The 13,931-nt window shown below is 37.5% G+C and overlaps 2 protein-coding genes across 2 annotated transcripts; both read left to right on the forward strand.

The window, feature by feature from the left end:
* Positions 1 to 472: 472 nt before the first annotated feature.
* On the forward strand, positions 473 to 3,294 carry atp5mc1 (ATP synthase membrane subunit c locus 1). The gene is made up of 5 exons (XM_056753898.1): positions 473 to 578; positions 1,859 to 1,906; positions 2,160 to 2,237; positions 2,406 to 2,593; positions 2,990 to 3,294. Exons 2-5 carry the CDS (start codon positions 1,868 to 1,870, stop codon positions 3,102 to 3,104), a joined length of 420 nt encoding a protein of 139 aa, XP_056609876.1. The 5' UTR covers positions 473 to 578; positions 1,859 to 1,867; the 3' UTR covers positions 3,105 to 3,294.
* Positions 3,295 to 5,494: 2,200 nt separating this feature from the next.
* On the forward strand, positions 5,495 to 13,183 carry ube2z (ubiquitin-conjugating enzyme E2Z). The gene is made up of 8 exons (XM_056753777.1): positions 5,495 to 5,903; positions 6,014 to 6,571; positions 8,651 to 8,723; positions 9,095 to 9,282; positions 9,547 to 9,658; positions 9,827 to 9,939; positions 10,771 to 10,861; positions 11,308 to 13,183. The coding sequence occupies exons 2-8, from the start codon at positions 6,159 to 6,161 to the stop codon at positions 11,476 to 11,478; spliced, it is 1,161 nt and encodes a 386-aa protein (XP_056609755.1). The 5' UTR covers positions 5,495 to 5,903; positions 6,014 to 6,158; the 3' UTR covers positions 11,479 to 13,183.
* Positions 13,184 to 13,931: the final 748 nt, after the last annotated feature.

Genomic DNA, 13,931 nt, shown 5'->3' on the forward strand with positions numbered 1-13,931 from the left:
TAGTCTGTAGTGAGCTTTGGCATACATGTTTGTATGAGATTTGTACAATATTAAAAAAAAACTCCACTTCAGTACCGCATAGTTTTTAACGCTGCTGACAACATTTGATTAATATTTTTTTATAATAAAAGATTAGGTTTATGGTTGGGGTAGGTGTAGGCGTTAGCTAATGTCCTTTATTGTAATTTATTTGCAACATTTTGCACCACTTCCGGCCTTAGCTGTATCTCTTTCCAGCCACAACCTTCTTCCTCTCAACTATTTCCTGATAGGCGGGTTTTCCATCCAAAGCTTCCAATAGACAGAAGGGACACGGGATGCGTTTCGTGGCTTTCTTCCTTTAACCATTTACGCCAATCATTTGGAGACCGCCTTCTTGACAACGCATCTGATTCGATATGTTTCATTTCAGACATCTCTGGCAGCCAATCAGATTAAGAAAACGAGACCACCTACCCAATCAGGATTGAGGACATGCTTCCAAAGCTTATAAAAGACAAGGTGACATACTTCCGCGCCGTACTCATTGCCTCCAGCTTTTTTCTGACACCCGGGTCCTTGTGTGCTGTGTCCGATAGGTAAGTCACGTTTATTTTGCACTCATTTTTTGAGACACATGAGGAGCAATCAGATGATTTAAAAAGTAAGGAACATCCGCAATAGTTACTGGCCATGTTCATGTATTTGCAACCCGTGAGTGGTATAAAAGCGCACTGCTAAAGCTTTGCTAGCCGCTTGTCAAAGTCATTGCAAATGAATGAATGAATGACTCCGTCCAATATCACGTTTCAAGGCTCTGAACGGGTAAATGAACAAGTATTGCTATAGGTGGCACTCATATTTGCTGTGTATTGTTGCTTTTCGTATTCACAGGGGTTTTATTTTACTTTTCTCACAACCTGTCTTTGACACTTGCAAAATGTCTGACTCGCGCTGGGCCCAAAGCAGCCTGAACGCTCCCTAAAACTTCTTTAGCCTGCGTCTTCATTTTTAAGGCACACGTTTTGTCTGTTTTCTGTATTTAGTTTCGAAACAACACTTGAGCAGTGTATACTTGTAAGTTAAAAGTAACGATCAAAGTGCCATTGGTGACCTTCAATGGGCGCAAGCCCCAATGCAATGGGAGGCTATTGTGCTATAATAAACGCACGTTAGGCATAAGTCAAGTTAAAGTGCTGTCTTAATGTTTCCAGAGTTGCTGTTTTAACCCCTCGAAGTGTGTAAAGGCATCATAGATTCGACCGGCTGTTCAGACTTCTGTGTGAAGGGTGACCTGTAATATAGGGTGTCTTCTTTGACTTCCACTCGCAGAGTTTTCAATTTTGTCTAATGAATTGTATTACAAGAGTTCATGACTGGACTGATTTGTTGATGTCCCTCTTACAGACACACCAATTGATCACTTTGGAAAATCCTATTATGTACTTATGAAATTAAAACACCATCATTTATTAACCTGAATGTCATTCAAGACAATCTGTATGAAGACTACTACAGCAGAACCCAAAATATATATTTGAGCTTGTTGGTAGCCAAACAACATTGCCTGACATTTCTCATCTTTTGTGTTCCGCAGAAGACAGTTATATGCAGGATTTGATTAACCTGGGGATGGAAAATTATTTATAAGGAAGGTTAAGTTTTAAGCAAGTGGAAATAACTGATTTCTTGATTTTCCCATTAATTTAACTGAGTGAATTTCTAGTCAGTAAGCACAAATACCAAAACATAAAGGGTTTGGTGCTTCGTCGCCAACTCTACATACTTGTGATCTTTAATGGTATGAAATCTATTTCCATGCTTGAAAGTTGTTCTGTTATGACTTTGCCTTACACCTGTCCATCATTTCTCTTCACAGGCTTCAAACATGTATGCCTGTGCTAAGTTTGTGACCTCACCTGCTGTGGTATGTATTCAATAGTATTGTCACATTTTAGTGATGACCTCCGAAAGCCCATTCTTATAAAGTGCCTTTTCTTGACTTCGATTTAATGACTCCAATGAAAATTACAGTGCTTTGAATTAGACTTGCATTTAAATGCTTTGCGCGCACACACAATAATGCCTATTTTCAAATCTAAAGTGAAGTCAAAATCGTTTGTTATAAATAAATATGCATACTTTTGTAGTTATTTTTCTAAGAGATGCTTTCCTTCCAGCTCCGTGGAGGCTCCAGGGTTCTGGCGCGGCCCGTTTCAGTGTCTTTGTTCAACAGACCTGAAGCAAGAAGTGAGCAGGTAACATGCCATCCTCATGAGTAGTCCTTGTTTCTGATTCTTGCTATTTTGATTTTATATACTCTCAATAATGCCAGACTGACACATTGGAAATGTATGTTATGGTAATAACATAATAATGATGACTGAGTTATGATTCCATACCATTTTTTTTTTTCTCCCTCTCAGACAACTTTATTGCCACTCAGTGAGGCATCCCTTCTTAATGTAGCCCGGGGGTTCCAGACCAGTGCTGTATCCAGGGACATTGACACAGCAGCAAAGTTCATTGGTGCTGGTGCTGCCACTGTGGGTGTGGCCGGATCAGGAGCTGGAATCGGAACAGTGTTCGGCAGTCTCATTATCGGCTATGCCAGGTAATTTCTTGTTCAAGGTTCATTCTTGTTCTTTCATATAAGAAAATCTAGTATCTCAGGGTCAATTTACTTGACTCAATATACAATGATAGCAGCAGGTACAGATGCCAGACATTTATTTTCAGGCATACAAAATACAAGTACCATTGGGCACCTGAAGAGTCCCTGCATCTTGCATGTCTTGGATCAATATGATTTATTTATATCTCGACTTTGCACGTTGATTTTTATATTGTTGACCCTTAATCCAAGCATTTTAATTTGGTTGTAAGAAATATGCATAAGACAGTCAATGTGATTTAGACTGACTGAATAAGCTGTAGGATGAAATATTTTGTTTTTCGAAATATTATGTTTTTTGTTGTAGTTTATGGCTTACTACTTTTTCTCTTCCAGGAACCCTTCTCTGAAACAGCAGCTCTTCTCCTACGCCATTTTGGGCTTCGCTTTGTCTGAAGCCATGGGTCTGTTTTGTCTGATGGTGGCGTTCCTCATCCTGTTCGCCATGTGAATTTTATCTATCTGCTCTCTCACACACAGTCAACTAAATTCTGGAGATTGGAACTCTACACACAGCTTAGACCGTGGCTATGCCATTCCAACAAAACTCCCTTTTTATGTTCCCCTGTACCATTTATCTTTTTCTGAAAGTTATATGTAAGAACTCTTCACAGACCATCAGAATAAATACTTGAAATCTGTTTGATCTGTTTCGTGTTTGTTCATCATCTCTGTAGTAAATAAAGGCCTTTTATATTTAGTATCAGCTAAAGGCATCTCTGGTATAGAGTCAAACCTGGTATTGACAAGCAATGAAGTATCAAGTTGCTGGAGTTTTAGTGTGGTTTCTGGTCTGATCTAATACACACTTATTTAGGATTTAGCTTTCACTTCATTGTGGAAATCATCTGATCTTTAGGTTGTGTGTCTCATCCACTAGGGTTCACTAGGATACTACTGACAAAACACCGTGTTGAACCCGACCCCTGAATTACAAAATAATCTACAGTAAATATTTTACAGCATAGACACATTGGAGAAGCCCCTTGTAATATTCAAATTTTTGATGCACTGTGTAATTTCATATTTTATTTAAATTCGTGCTGTGCCCCTTAGCTTTAAAACACTGTTGGTATTCAAGAAATATTGTAGACTGGCAGAAAGAAATATTGGAAACTATCTACAGTAAGGTCTTATTTCATATGAGCAACTAATTTCACAGCCTTTATTTATGATGTAAGGTATATTATTGTATAATCATGTTAATCGCAACGTTTGATTTAAATAAATTATAATGTAATTTTCATTGCATTCTGACATTGCCTGAACTAACAATCTAGTGCTTTATATTGTAAAGTGTTACCGGAATGTCAAATAAATTCTCAACCCAATTTGTAGTTTGGTATATGTGACGAGTCTCCTGTTCTTCCTGTTACGGCCGGCCTGGCTAGGAGGCTCTTCAAGCGTCCACCTGATCTTTCTTTCTATAAAGCTTTGGCTTTGTTCTACCATAGTACACTACCAATGGGCACTAAACATTTCTCACAAGGTAACGCATTTAATATAATTTTTAGCGTTTACCACGGTAACCATATTTAAATGATTTTAAAGTGTACTAATATATATATAAAAACCATCCTGTTGAAATAAACAAAAGAGCCCTGCTTAACACACAATTGAAAATGTAATGGATTTAATGGTTATAATGGAAATTGTATTGGTTTTAATGAAAACTATAATGTATTTGATGAATTCTATTAGTGAGATGTGTGAAGCTCAAAACACACTACAAAAAATAAATGTTTTAATGGAAAAGGCTAATCGTTCGTAATGGTATTTTAATTGAAACCATTCGAATTAATGTTGTTTGTTTTTCACCAAGGGAGGCAAAACATGCAACATAAAAATATGCAAACAACACACACATTTCAAAAGAATGAAATTGTAAAACTGTTTTAAAACATTTAATGCATCGAGGCTTACATACATCCATGAAGTCAATGTAATACACAACGATACCATAAAATAAATTAAATATGAAATTAAATGGAGGTGAGTTTAGCCTAAAATAAACTACAAAATTTTGCACCGATTTTCAGTCTTTTCTTGTTGCAGAAAGACTGTGCCAGTCTCCCGATTTGATCAGTAATTGTGTTTCTATCCGAAACTTTCAAAAACAGTTGTATGCAAGTGTATGACGTCTAGTTTTTTTTAAATCTGTTCAGATTTTAAAAGTCTTGTGGTGTATTTCATCCATTTGGTAAAAAGCAAGGTGCAGATGGGCGGGTCAACCGCAAGTGGGCTGTACAAACCTCCAGAAGATTTTGATTGGTTTATTTAATGTCGTGTGTTGTAGTATTGGTTTATGATCAACAGTTGGTGTAGAATCTTGGGATACTAACAAAAAAAGACTCAGATAAGGCCATAATTCTCGATGGTCACTTTAATGAGGACCCATCACAGCTTCAGACATGCGCACAAAAGCATACACTGGCGCGACACACTACGCTTCTTCACAGCCTTCAACAGCCTACACAATGCCTTACTCCCCCTGCTGGACAAATCTCAATATCCAATACAACAGTTGGTGGCATGGAATATTTTGTGTTTTTGTATACAAAATTAAGCCCTCGCCCAACCCAAACCTTAAACCTAATTCACGTGAAAGGGCAGCACAATTTGACGGTAGAACAAAATGTCAAAACAGCAGTGAATGATCATAATAATAATTGATAACATAAATAGAAACTGCCGTAGTTAAGAGAAATTGTGGTTTCTGAAATTAAAATACAAGAATAGGCATAATTATTATTTTTATATTAACATAAAGACATCTGTATTGCCGAGTGTTTATTTGATGAAACTTTTATTATGCCATGCTGGCCATAACTTCACGTTGCATTGAACTTCCGGTAGACCAATACTTGCCTTGCTCGTAAACAAAACGTTTCGTTTCTTTTAATTGTATATTCATTTGGTGCATTTGTGATAAAACAAAACTTTAAACTACGTTGAGAATGTAATTATTAATAGTGTTTCCATCACTGTCTCTTTACCATCTCCCATCCTTAATCACCGCGTGAAAATCCAGCCTACTTGCGGCCTAAGCTCCTCCCACTTGCCGTTTTTGATGTTAACTCCTCCCACATGCCATTCTCCGGGCTGCTGTTCGCTCTTTTTCCCTGACACACCTCCAGGCAAGTACCGCTAGGCGGCAGTGTTTCCTCCCAGAGGAGCAGGAAGTGGCAGTGCACAAAATGACACAACGATGCTAAACAGGCCTGGCCGAAAGGGGGAAAACTACGTTTACGTGCGTGTATACCATAGACTTCTTTACTCATTTCTGTTCATGTCAAATGTTTTTCTAGGTATAGTTTCCACTTCAGTTAAGACAATAAATCGGCGCTGATTTCGTCACAGGTTATCTAATCGTGGTTGAAGAGGAAAAAGGGAGAGTAACGTTATGTAGGAGTTGTTTCAGTCTTCTGATCTTCTACTCTTGCCTTGTACAAGAAACTGGTTTATCTGACAGCTGGTCTTAAGAATCAGTTTCTTCCGCGAATCTATGGCGGACGGCATCGGAGAGAAAGCCAACGGTTCCATCGGAACGGCTCAGGGCCACGGCACCCAGTTGTTGTCGGCGAGTTTGGGTAATTCCATACCGGGGCATTCGTCATCCTCACCGCCTCCAGCAGAAGCCGCAGACACCGGCCTGGCTGTGGTCGCCCCCGGGATCGCGCATACCATGAATTCTGCTGTGGAGAGCGCACTCGGTGTACTGAGCCACGCCGTCGACTCCGCCGTTCCTGCGGCCGTTCCTCCATCTCTTCCGCCAGGTATTGGTGTTTCGGTCGGCGCGCCGAATCTGGCCGGAGCGGGCCTCCTGTCCCAAATTCACGCGACCTCTTGGGACCCCACGCTAAGCACGGACTGGGACAACGAGAAAGCGTCTCAACAATGCATTCTGCGGATAAAAAGGTATTTCAAGTGAACGGCGATGTATTTGTTTTTATCATGCGCTCTTTGCGTCTTTGGTTAACTTTTAGGTGTAAACATATGGTGTAAGCCAGCCAGTGCTGCTTGGTTTACTTTGGTATGCAGAGTTGAACAAACATCTGCCAACAAAATGTATACCTGCATACGGAAGTTGAATAGTAGCATAACCACAAATGTACTGTAGTTTCACCAAAGAAAATGGTAACCTGCCTAAAAACATGGTTACCACACTCTTGACTATATTTATACCTTGGCAATTCTTTCTTAAGGGTGTATCATTTTACTGCATAAGGCGCATGATTTGGGACAGTGACTTCTGCCTGTGCCAATTGACAGATATCTGTTGAGAACTATTAAAGAAAACTTGTCCATACAGAAAACGAAAGTATTTCCCTATAGTTTACCTAAAGGGTTAGTTTGCCTAAAAATACTTATATTTATAACTCACTTTCACATCTTTCAAAACTTATATGCCGTTTTTTCGGTGTCAGGGACTTTTTGATAACTATATTATTTTATGCACATACAAATAGTGTATTTGATAAACACTTGCTGTTTTTAAAAAAGTGCTTTATTAATAAACATTGACTTTTTATACTGAAAGAAGATATTTTGATAGTATGGACACAAAACCAGAGATGATTCTCAAAATATCTGCAAAATCTTTATTTTTACTTTAACTTTGCCTTTGCCTTAAATTAGGGATGCACCGATACTACTTTATCCTTGCCGATCCGATTCCGATATCTGGATTCTGGGTATCGGCCGATACCGATCCTGATCCGATACTAGCACTGTTTTTCTTGATCAAAGTAGAGTTGCATATTTTATCTTTTATTGCCAGAGGTGGATAGTTCTTAAGCATGTTTACTTTCAAGTACATTTTAAAATATCTGTACTTTATCAGAGTACTTTGGACAAAAAATACTTCCCTACAGTATGAATCACATCATACTTATTCCACTACAGTCCATAAATAAATGTTTTTTTCTTTCTTTAAATCCATGAGTACATTAAAATCTACCACTTTCCTTTACTTAAGTATTGTTACTTTTAAAAGTAGAAAAGTATGATTTTTTTAATGGAATTAAGTGCTGTATTAAACTAACAAAACAAAAATGTGTTCTCATAAAGCTTAGATACGTACAAAATGTTTAACAAATAAATCCGTGTTTATTACACAAAACTATCACAGTATAAAATTCTCCAAACTCGCTCATGCACATCCTGGACACAAAATGATGCGCTTAATACATTCGCTTTTACGTTATTTAAAGTCATGCGCTTAATGCACCCACTTCCCTCACGAGCATCCCGGATACTGATGATCCTGATGTCGCGGGGATCTTTTCTTCCCAAGTTCAAAACAGTTATAACGCAAAGAGAATACATCCTAAAGTAAAAAAAAAAGAGTTATGGTGTATGAAGATGCATAACATAGACCGCTTCCAGTGCTTGAACCTAATAACGTTACACTCAGCGAGTACAGTCTCCGGCAAATGCATTTTAAACAAAACCACAGTCTAATATCTAGCGATTATGAAGAATAATGAAAACTTTGGAACGCGTAACGTCCTGACTGTTCCCGGACACACGCATGCTAGATGGAAATTGACAGATGACCGCACCAGCGGATGTCAGAGTTGTTTTATTTATGCTATATTGGTTTATTCCTCGCATAAAGTTATCGCAAAACATGACATCGAATACAGTCCATGACAACTTTTATGGTAATTTCCTGATAGTTAATACTTTTTGAAGCTGTAGAGTAACATCCACGGGTATCGCAACGGATCGGATTTAAGAGAACCCGTCAGTCCGATACCCGATCCAGCAAAAAAGACCCGTATCGGCCCCAATTCCGATCCGAAGATCGGATCGGTGCATCCCTACCTTAAATCTTAAATCATTCCTTGTTCATGATTTTATTCACAGGGTGTGTGCTACTGACACTTCTTTATCTTTGAGGAAACTGGTGCAATTTATTACACATCGTGAATGAGGTGTGTTTGCTTTTATTCCTTTTGTACTCCTATTCTCCTTTTTTTGTTCATATTACAGAGATATCATGTCTATCTATAAGGAACCTCCTCCGGGTATGTTTGTGGTACCAGATCCTCATGATATGACCAAGGTAAGTTTTCATGAACAGTATTTCAGCTTATCTCCCTCTCTTGTGTTCTCAATTCATCCTTCTTTTGTTATATTCTTACCAAACATTGATAAATCTTTGATTGCACATGCACAACGGTAAAGTAACACTGTATGGTATTTCCCCCAAATAAAGTTAGTTAAACCAATATGGAAAAGAACTTTAAACACAATAACAATTTTAGTGAGGTGGCTTTTATTTAGTTACTAAGTCTAGCACCATCTCTATGTATAAGTTTTTGGCACAGTAGTTTGTTTAATTATGTTTTTGTAATTTATTTCTGCTGAAATGGTCCAGATAATTTAAAGATACCTTCTTTGAGAAATAAGCCCCGCCCCCTCTTGCCTCCACAGATTCATTCCCTTATCACCGGCCCCTTTGACACGCCCTATGAGGGTGGCTTCTTTCTCTTCCTGTTCCGTTGTCCCCCTGACTATCCCATCCACCCTCCACGGGTCAAACTGATCACTACCGGGCACAACACTGTTCGGTTTAACCCCAACTTCTACCGAAATGGCAAAGTGTGCCTCAGCATCCTCGGGTAAGATGATTTATGTGAAGAGCGGTGAGGTATCTGCGAGCTTGGTTTTATTTGTTTGTGCGATTGTATTCTTACACAACTTTTATTTAGGCCATCATAACATTTAGTTTAGTTACCTAGTTACCTTTAATATAGTAGTCACACAGTATTTGTGTTGTGGAAACTGGTCTGGCCACATGACAGCTTTTGAATTGTATTATTTCCTGCATCCGCGTATGATCTGTAATCTCACATTTCAATTCCTCTTTGATTCTTTTCCTGTAGCACTTGGACTGGGCCGGCATGGAGTCCCGCTCAGAGCATCTCCTCTGTTCTCATATCCATACAATCCTTAATGACAGAGAACCCATACCACAATGAACCTGGCTTTGAGCAGGTACTAGAAGTTCAGGAATGCACTTTTGTTAATTTTGACTAACCTTATGTGATGTAAACTCATAAAAGCTCAGTATGTTTTTTGCTCTGCTCTGTTATTATTGTTTTATTTTTATCACAGTGAATGCATACAGTTCATATAGTTCAATATAGTTCATCTGTTTGCTAGGAAAGGCATCCAGGGGACAGCAAAAATTACAATGAGTGTATACGGCACGAGACCATGCGAGTTGCTGTGTGTGATATGCTGGAGGGTAAAGTGCCATGTCCCGAAGCTTTGTGGTGAGTGATTGTGAATTTGTGCCTCAAGTGTCCCATTTTTGAACACATTCCTGAATTCCTGTATTTTCTTTTCGTTACTTGCTAGTCCCTGTTATATTTTATTAGATAAAGCCATCCTAAACTTTTCCATGATACAAGATATGTTTTTTCTACATAGAGGAAAAATCTAAATACAGTCAGTGACCAATAACTAGAAGTTTGTCCACATATAACTATAATTTCACTATGAAAATGATGCACATATTAAGGAAAAATTGTGTAAAAAGCATTTACGTAAAAAGCCTGACATTTCTGCTGCAAACCCTTGAGTGCATTGAGTATGTACGACTTCCAAATTAATTTTTATAGGTAAATTCTCTGTGAACCGGAAATTCGTTTTTTGAGGCATTTCCATTCGAAATGTAATTTCTAGTGAATTTTTATTAATAAAAAATAGTGTCCGTGGCTTTCGTCTTTCTCTGCTAATTGATTGGATGCATAAAACATCCATTGGATTTTCAAGTGGAATTGGCAGCAGATTGATCGTTGAAGGGTGGAGTTAACGGATGCTCCGCCCAAGCCGTCTAACATACATCCTTTAAGATGGACAGTATATAAGGAAGGAAGTGCATTTTCAAATTTTAACTAAAGGTTATGAGGGCACACAAATTAGAAAAAGAGAATGACCCACATTGATAAACTTTTTACAATAAACACTGCAATATTATATGTAAAATAGGCACTGTAATTTTTATTTTCACTGGGACTTTTGCCTAAGTCAGTTCCTTGGTCAATTCCTTACTCTCTTATTTTCAAATGCTGTTGAATCTAGAACATATTTTCTGTTCATAGGAATGTGATGGAGAAATCCTTCTTGGAGTACTATGATTTCTATGAGGGAGTTTGCAAGGAGCGTCTTCATCTTCAAGGGCAGAACATGCAGGTAATGATTGTTTCTAACATTGTGTGCATGCATGTGCGTGTGTGTTTGCTTCTGAGTGTGCGTGTCTTCACCATTTGTTTTTCCACTGTGACTCCTTTTAAGCTATTTCAATTGTCGTCATAATGTTAAAAAAGCAAATGATTGCATACGTTCAATTTAGCTAAAACTACACCAAACCTCCAGCTGTATTGAGTCATTCTCTTCAGTATTGATCTCAAGTCTCTTTTAATATACAGAACTTCATATAAAGCACTCACTACTACTACCATTTCCTGGAGCTTTTTTTGTGCGACATTCAAAGTTCACATTTTATGGAGATTTTTTACCTTGTTAACAGTTTCAGTTACTTTCATTCTCTTTTTCTAGCTCAGAAGTAAGTGTAATATTCAGAGAACAACATTTCATTTCTCATCGATTTGTGATGTTTTACTTTGCATTCCTTACAGGATCCTTTTGGAGAGAAGAGAGGACGTTTTGACTATCAGGGTCTGTTGACCCGTCTCAGAGCAATCCAAAAGCGGTTGCGGGAAAAGTGCCCACCGGAAGAAAATGACTCTGATTCGGACACAAGCTCTTCTGGTACCGATCCGGACAGCCAGGGCAGCTCACAGCCCTAGAGCGCCCTCTAGGGTGCAAAGAAAGCAAGGTTAGAATGTTTCCCTTCTCCTGCAGCTCCGGACACTTCAGAGCACTAATGCTTCGAGAGTTGGAAAAAACATGGAGAATCTGCTCGTGGAGATAAGGAGTTCCCTGAGATTCTGTCTCTTTTGATTGATTAATATTCCTATTGTGTGCTGGCCAATGGCTGCCTTTTGTTTTGCTGTTTTCTTCCCTCATGCAGAAGAGTTTTAGGCAGGAGGGGGACGGAGGGCCTTGCAGAAATGTGTATGTGTGCACGTGTGTGTTAGTAAGAGAGAAATGTACACATTGCCCCATTCCTGGTCAACAAATCGCACTCCAGTTCATGTTTTTCTGCCATGTGCTTCATTCAGTGTAGAGATGCGTAATAGTTTAAAAACGAAGATAATAAAATCAGTCTGATATAAAAACAAAACTGGTCTGCTTGCAAATGCAACCATCTCACATATAGTTTGCAAGTTTCCTGGTCTTTTTTTCTCTGTATCCTTGATGGTGATTGTTATTAAAATCCCTCTCTTAGTGATTAAATGAACCATTCAAAATGAATCAAAGTTTAGTTGTAACAGTTAGAAATTCATAATCAAACACTCTTAAAGACGGAGTAAAAAGTAATGCATCTAAATAAAATGTACATATAATTGTTAATAGAAAAGTTTTATTTTAATGTTCTTAAGATGCTATTGAACGGTAATGGTATGGGTATCTGCAGACTGACCTTGTCAGTTTTCTTAAGCACTTCTAAGAGATGTTACCTTTTGAGTGCTGTTGACTCATTGGAAGTGCTGTTTCGTGTGGTGAATTTCAGTCTGCTTCTTAATTGTGAAGCTGTCAGGTTTGAACAGAGACCTGTTTTTCCCTTCTTTGTTGAAAAATACAGAGAACTTTTTTTTTTTTCGATAAGACAAGACTTTACAGTCAGCAGTTCCACGCCAGCTTCAGCTCAATATAAGTTTAGTTTTCTTTCCCGGGGATACTGTGGTCACTGGTGTCCTCATATGCAACCAGTTGAAGTTGTCTAACACGGATTGGGGGCCAAGGATGAGCATTACGCTGTTGAGCCATATTATGGCACAACGATTCATGACTAGCTCTTAATATAAAGCTCATATTAGTTCATCTTCTTGAAAGTGCACCTTACCTTTTTGCACCGGTAATATTGCAATTCATCCCTTTAATTAGTAGGTTATTATAGTTTTTCTTATGCACATTAAACACAGCCTTAATTATTCTGTATACATGTACATTTATCTTGCATTATGTTTCAAGAATAAAGCAGTTGTATCTTCTGTTTAGACCATTTGCGATTCTTACCGAGCTTAGACATGGTTTGAGTGTAGGTTGAGGGTAAACCTTCATTAAAAATGTGCAAAATAACAGTTAACAAAGATGGATTGCATAGACAGTTTTAAGGTTTTTGCATGTGCTTGAGTGGTATGCAGTTTGTCTTCTAACTGAGAAAAATATACTCTGGTCTAGGACATCGAATGACAAGACAACTGTTTCTTCGTTGTTTCTTTTTTGTTTTGTATAGAAGGTCCTCAAACAGGAAACTGTTTCCTGAGTTTGACTTTGTGATGTACTAATGCTTTTTCCTTGTTAGCAAAATGAGAATACATTGTGTAAATAATTAATGTATCAAATCAATTGCAACTGTATTAAGAAAATATATCTATATAAAATCTGGTGGCTTTTTCCTGTTTTTTTTTCCATGTTTGTTAACTAAGGTTGATCAAAATTTATAGAATAGTAAACAAACGTGTTTAATATATCACACATAAATACTTTTAGCCCAGCATTATGTTGTCCAAATCCTTTGTGACTGTGGTACATTGTGTGTTCTATGAAGGAGAGTCACGTCATAAAAGGGTGAGTTAATATTGACATTTTTTTTTTTTAAACGTTCCTTTATATTAAAATATTTGTAGGTTTTTGTTACTACATTTAATACTATAAGCAAACTTTTTTCTTACTATATAATTTATTTAAAACCACACAATTGTCCAATTGTAGCATGTTTAAACATTTGCACAATAACCAAAACAATTACATACTTGCTGAAGTTTGTTAATTATGAATATTATGAGCATTTTTTGGTTTCACAAAGTTTGACCAAAGGTATAATATGCATGAATTTAACATAAAATATGTGTAAAATGAAATGATATAAAATATAATTAATGAAATGGTTAATGTTGGTGAATAGTTCAAAGATAAAAAATATTTAAAAACACAAGAGATTTTGATATTAAAAAGTTCTTTATGGTGGAAAAAAGCAAATGTGTTTAAATCAAATAATTCTCACAACGCTGTTTCTTTTGTTATTCTTGAATCTATATAAATCTATACATAGATCTGTTGGGTAATAATTTGTGCTTATTCATATTTTAAACATTAAATGTTTTAGACATTTTCTTCTTATGGTGTGACACAG

The sequence above is a fragment of the Triplophysa dalaica genome, chromosome 7, assembly GCF_015846415.1.
Source record: "Triplophysa dalaica isolate WHDGS20190420 chromosome 7, ASM1584641v1, whole genome shotgun sequence".
NCBI classification, from domain to species: Eukaryota; Metazoa; Chordata; class Actinopteri; order Cypriniformes; family Nemacheilidae; genus Triplophysa; species Triplophysa dalaica.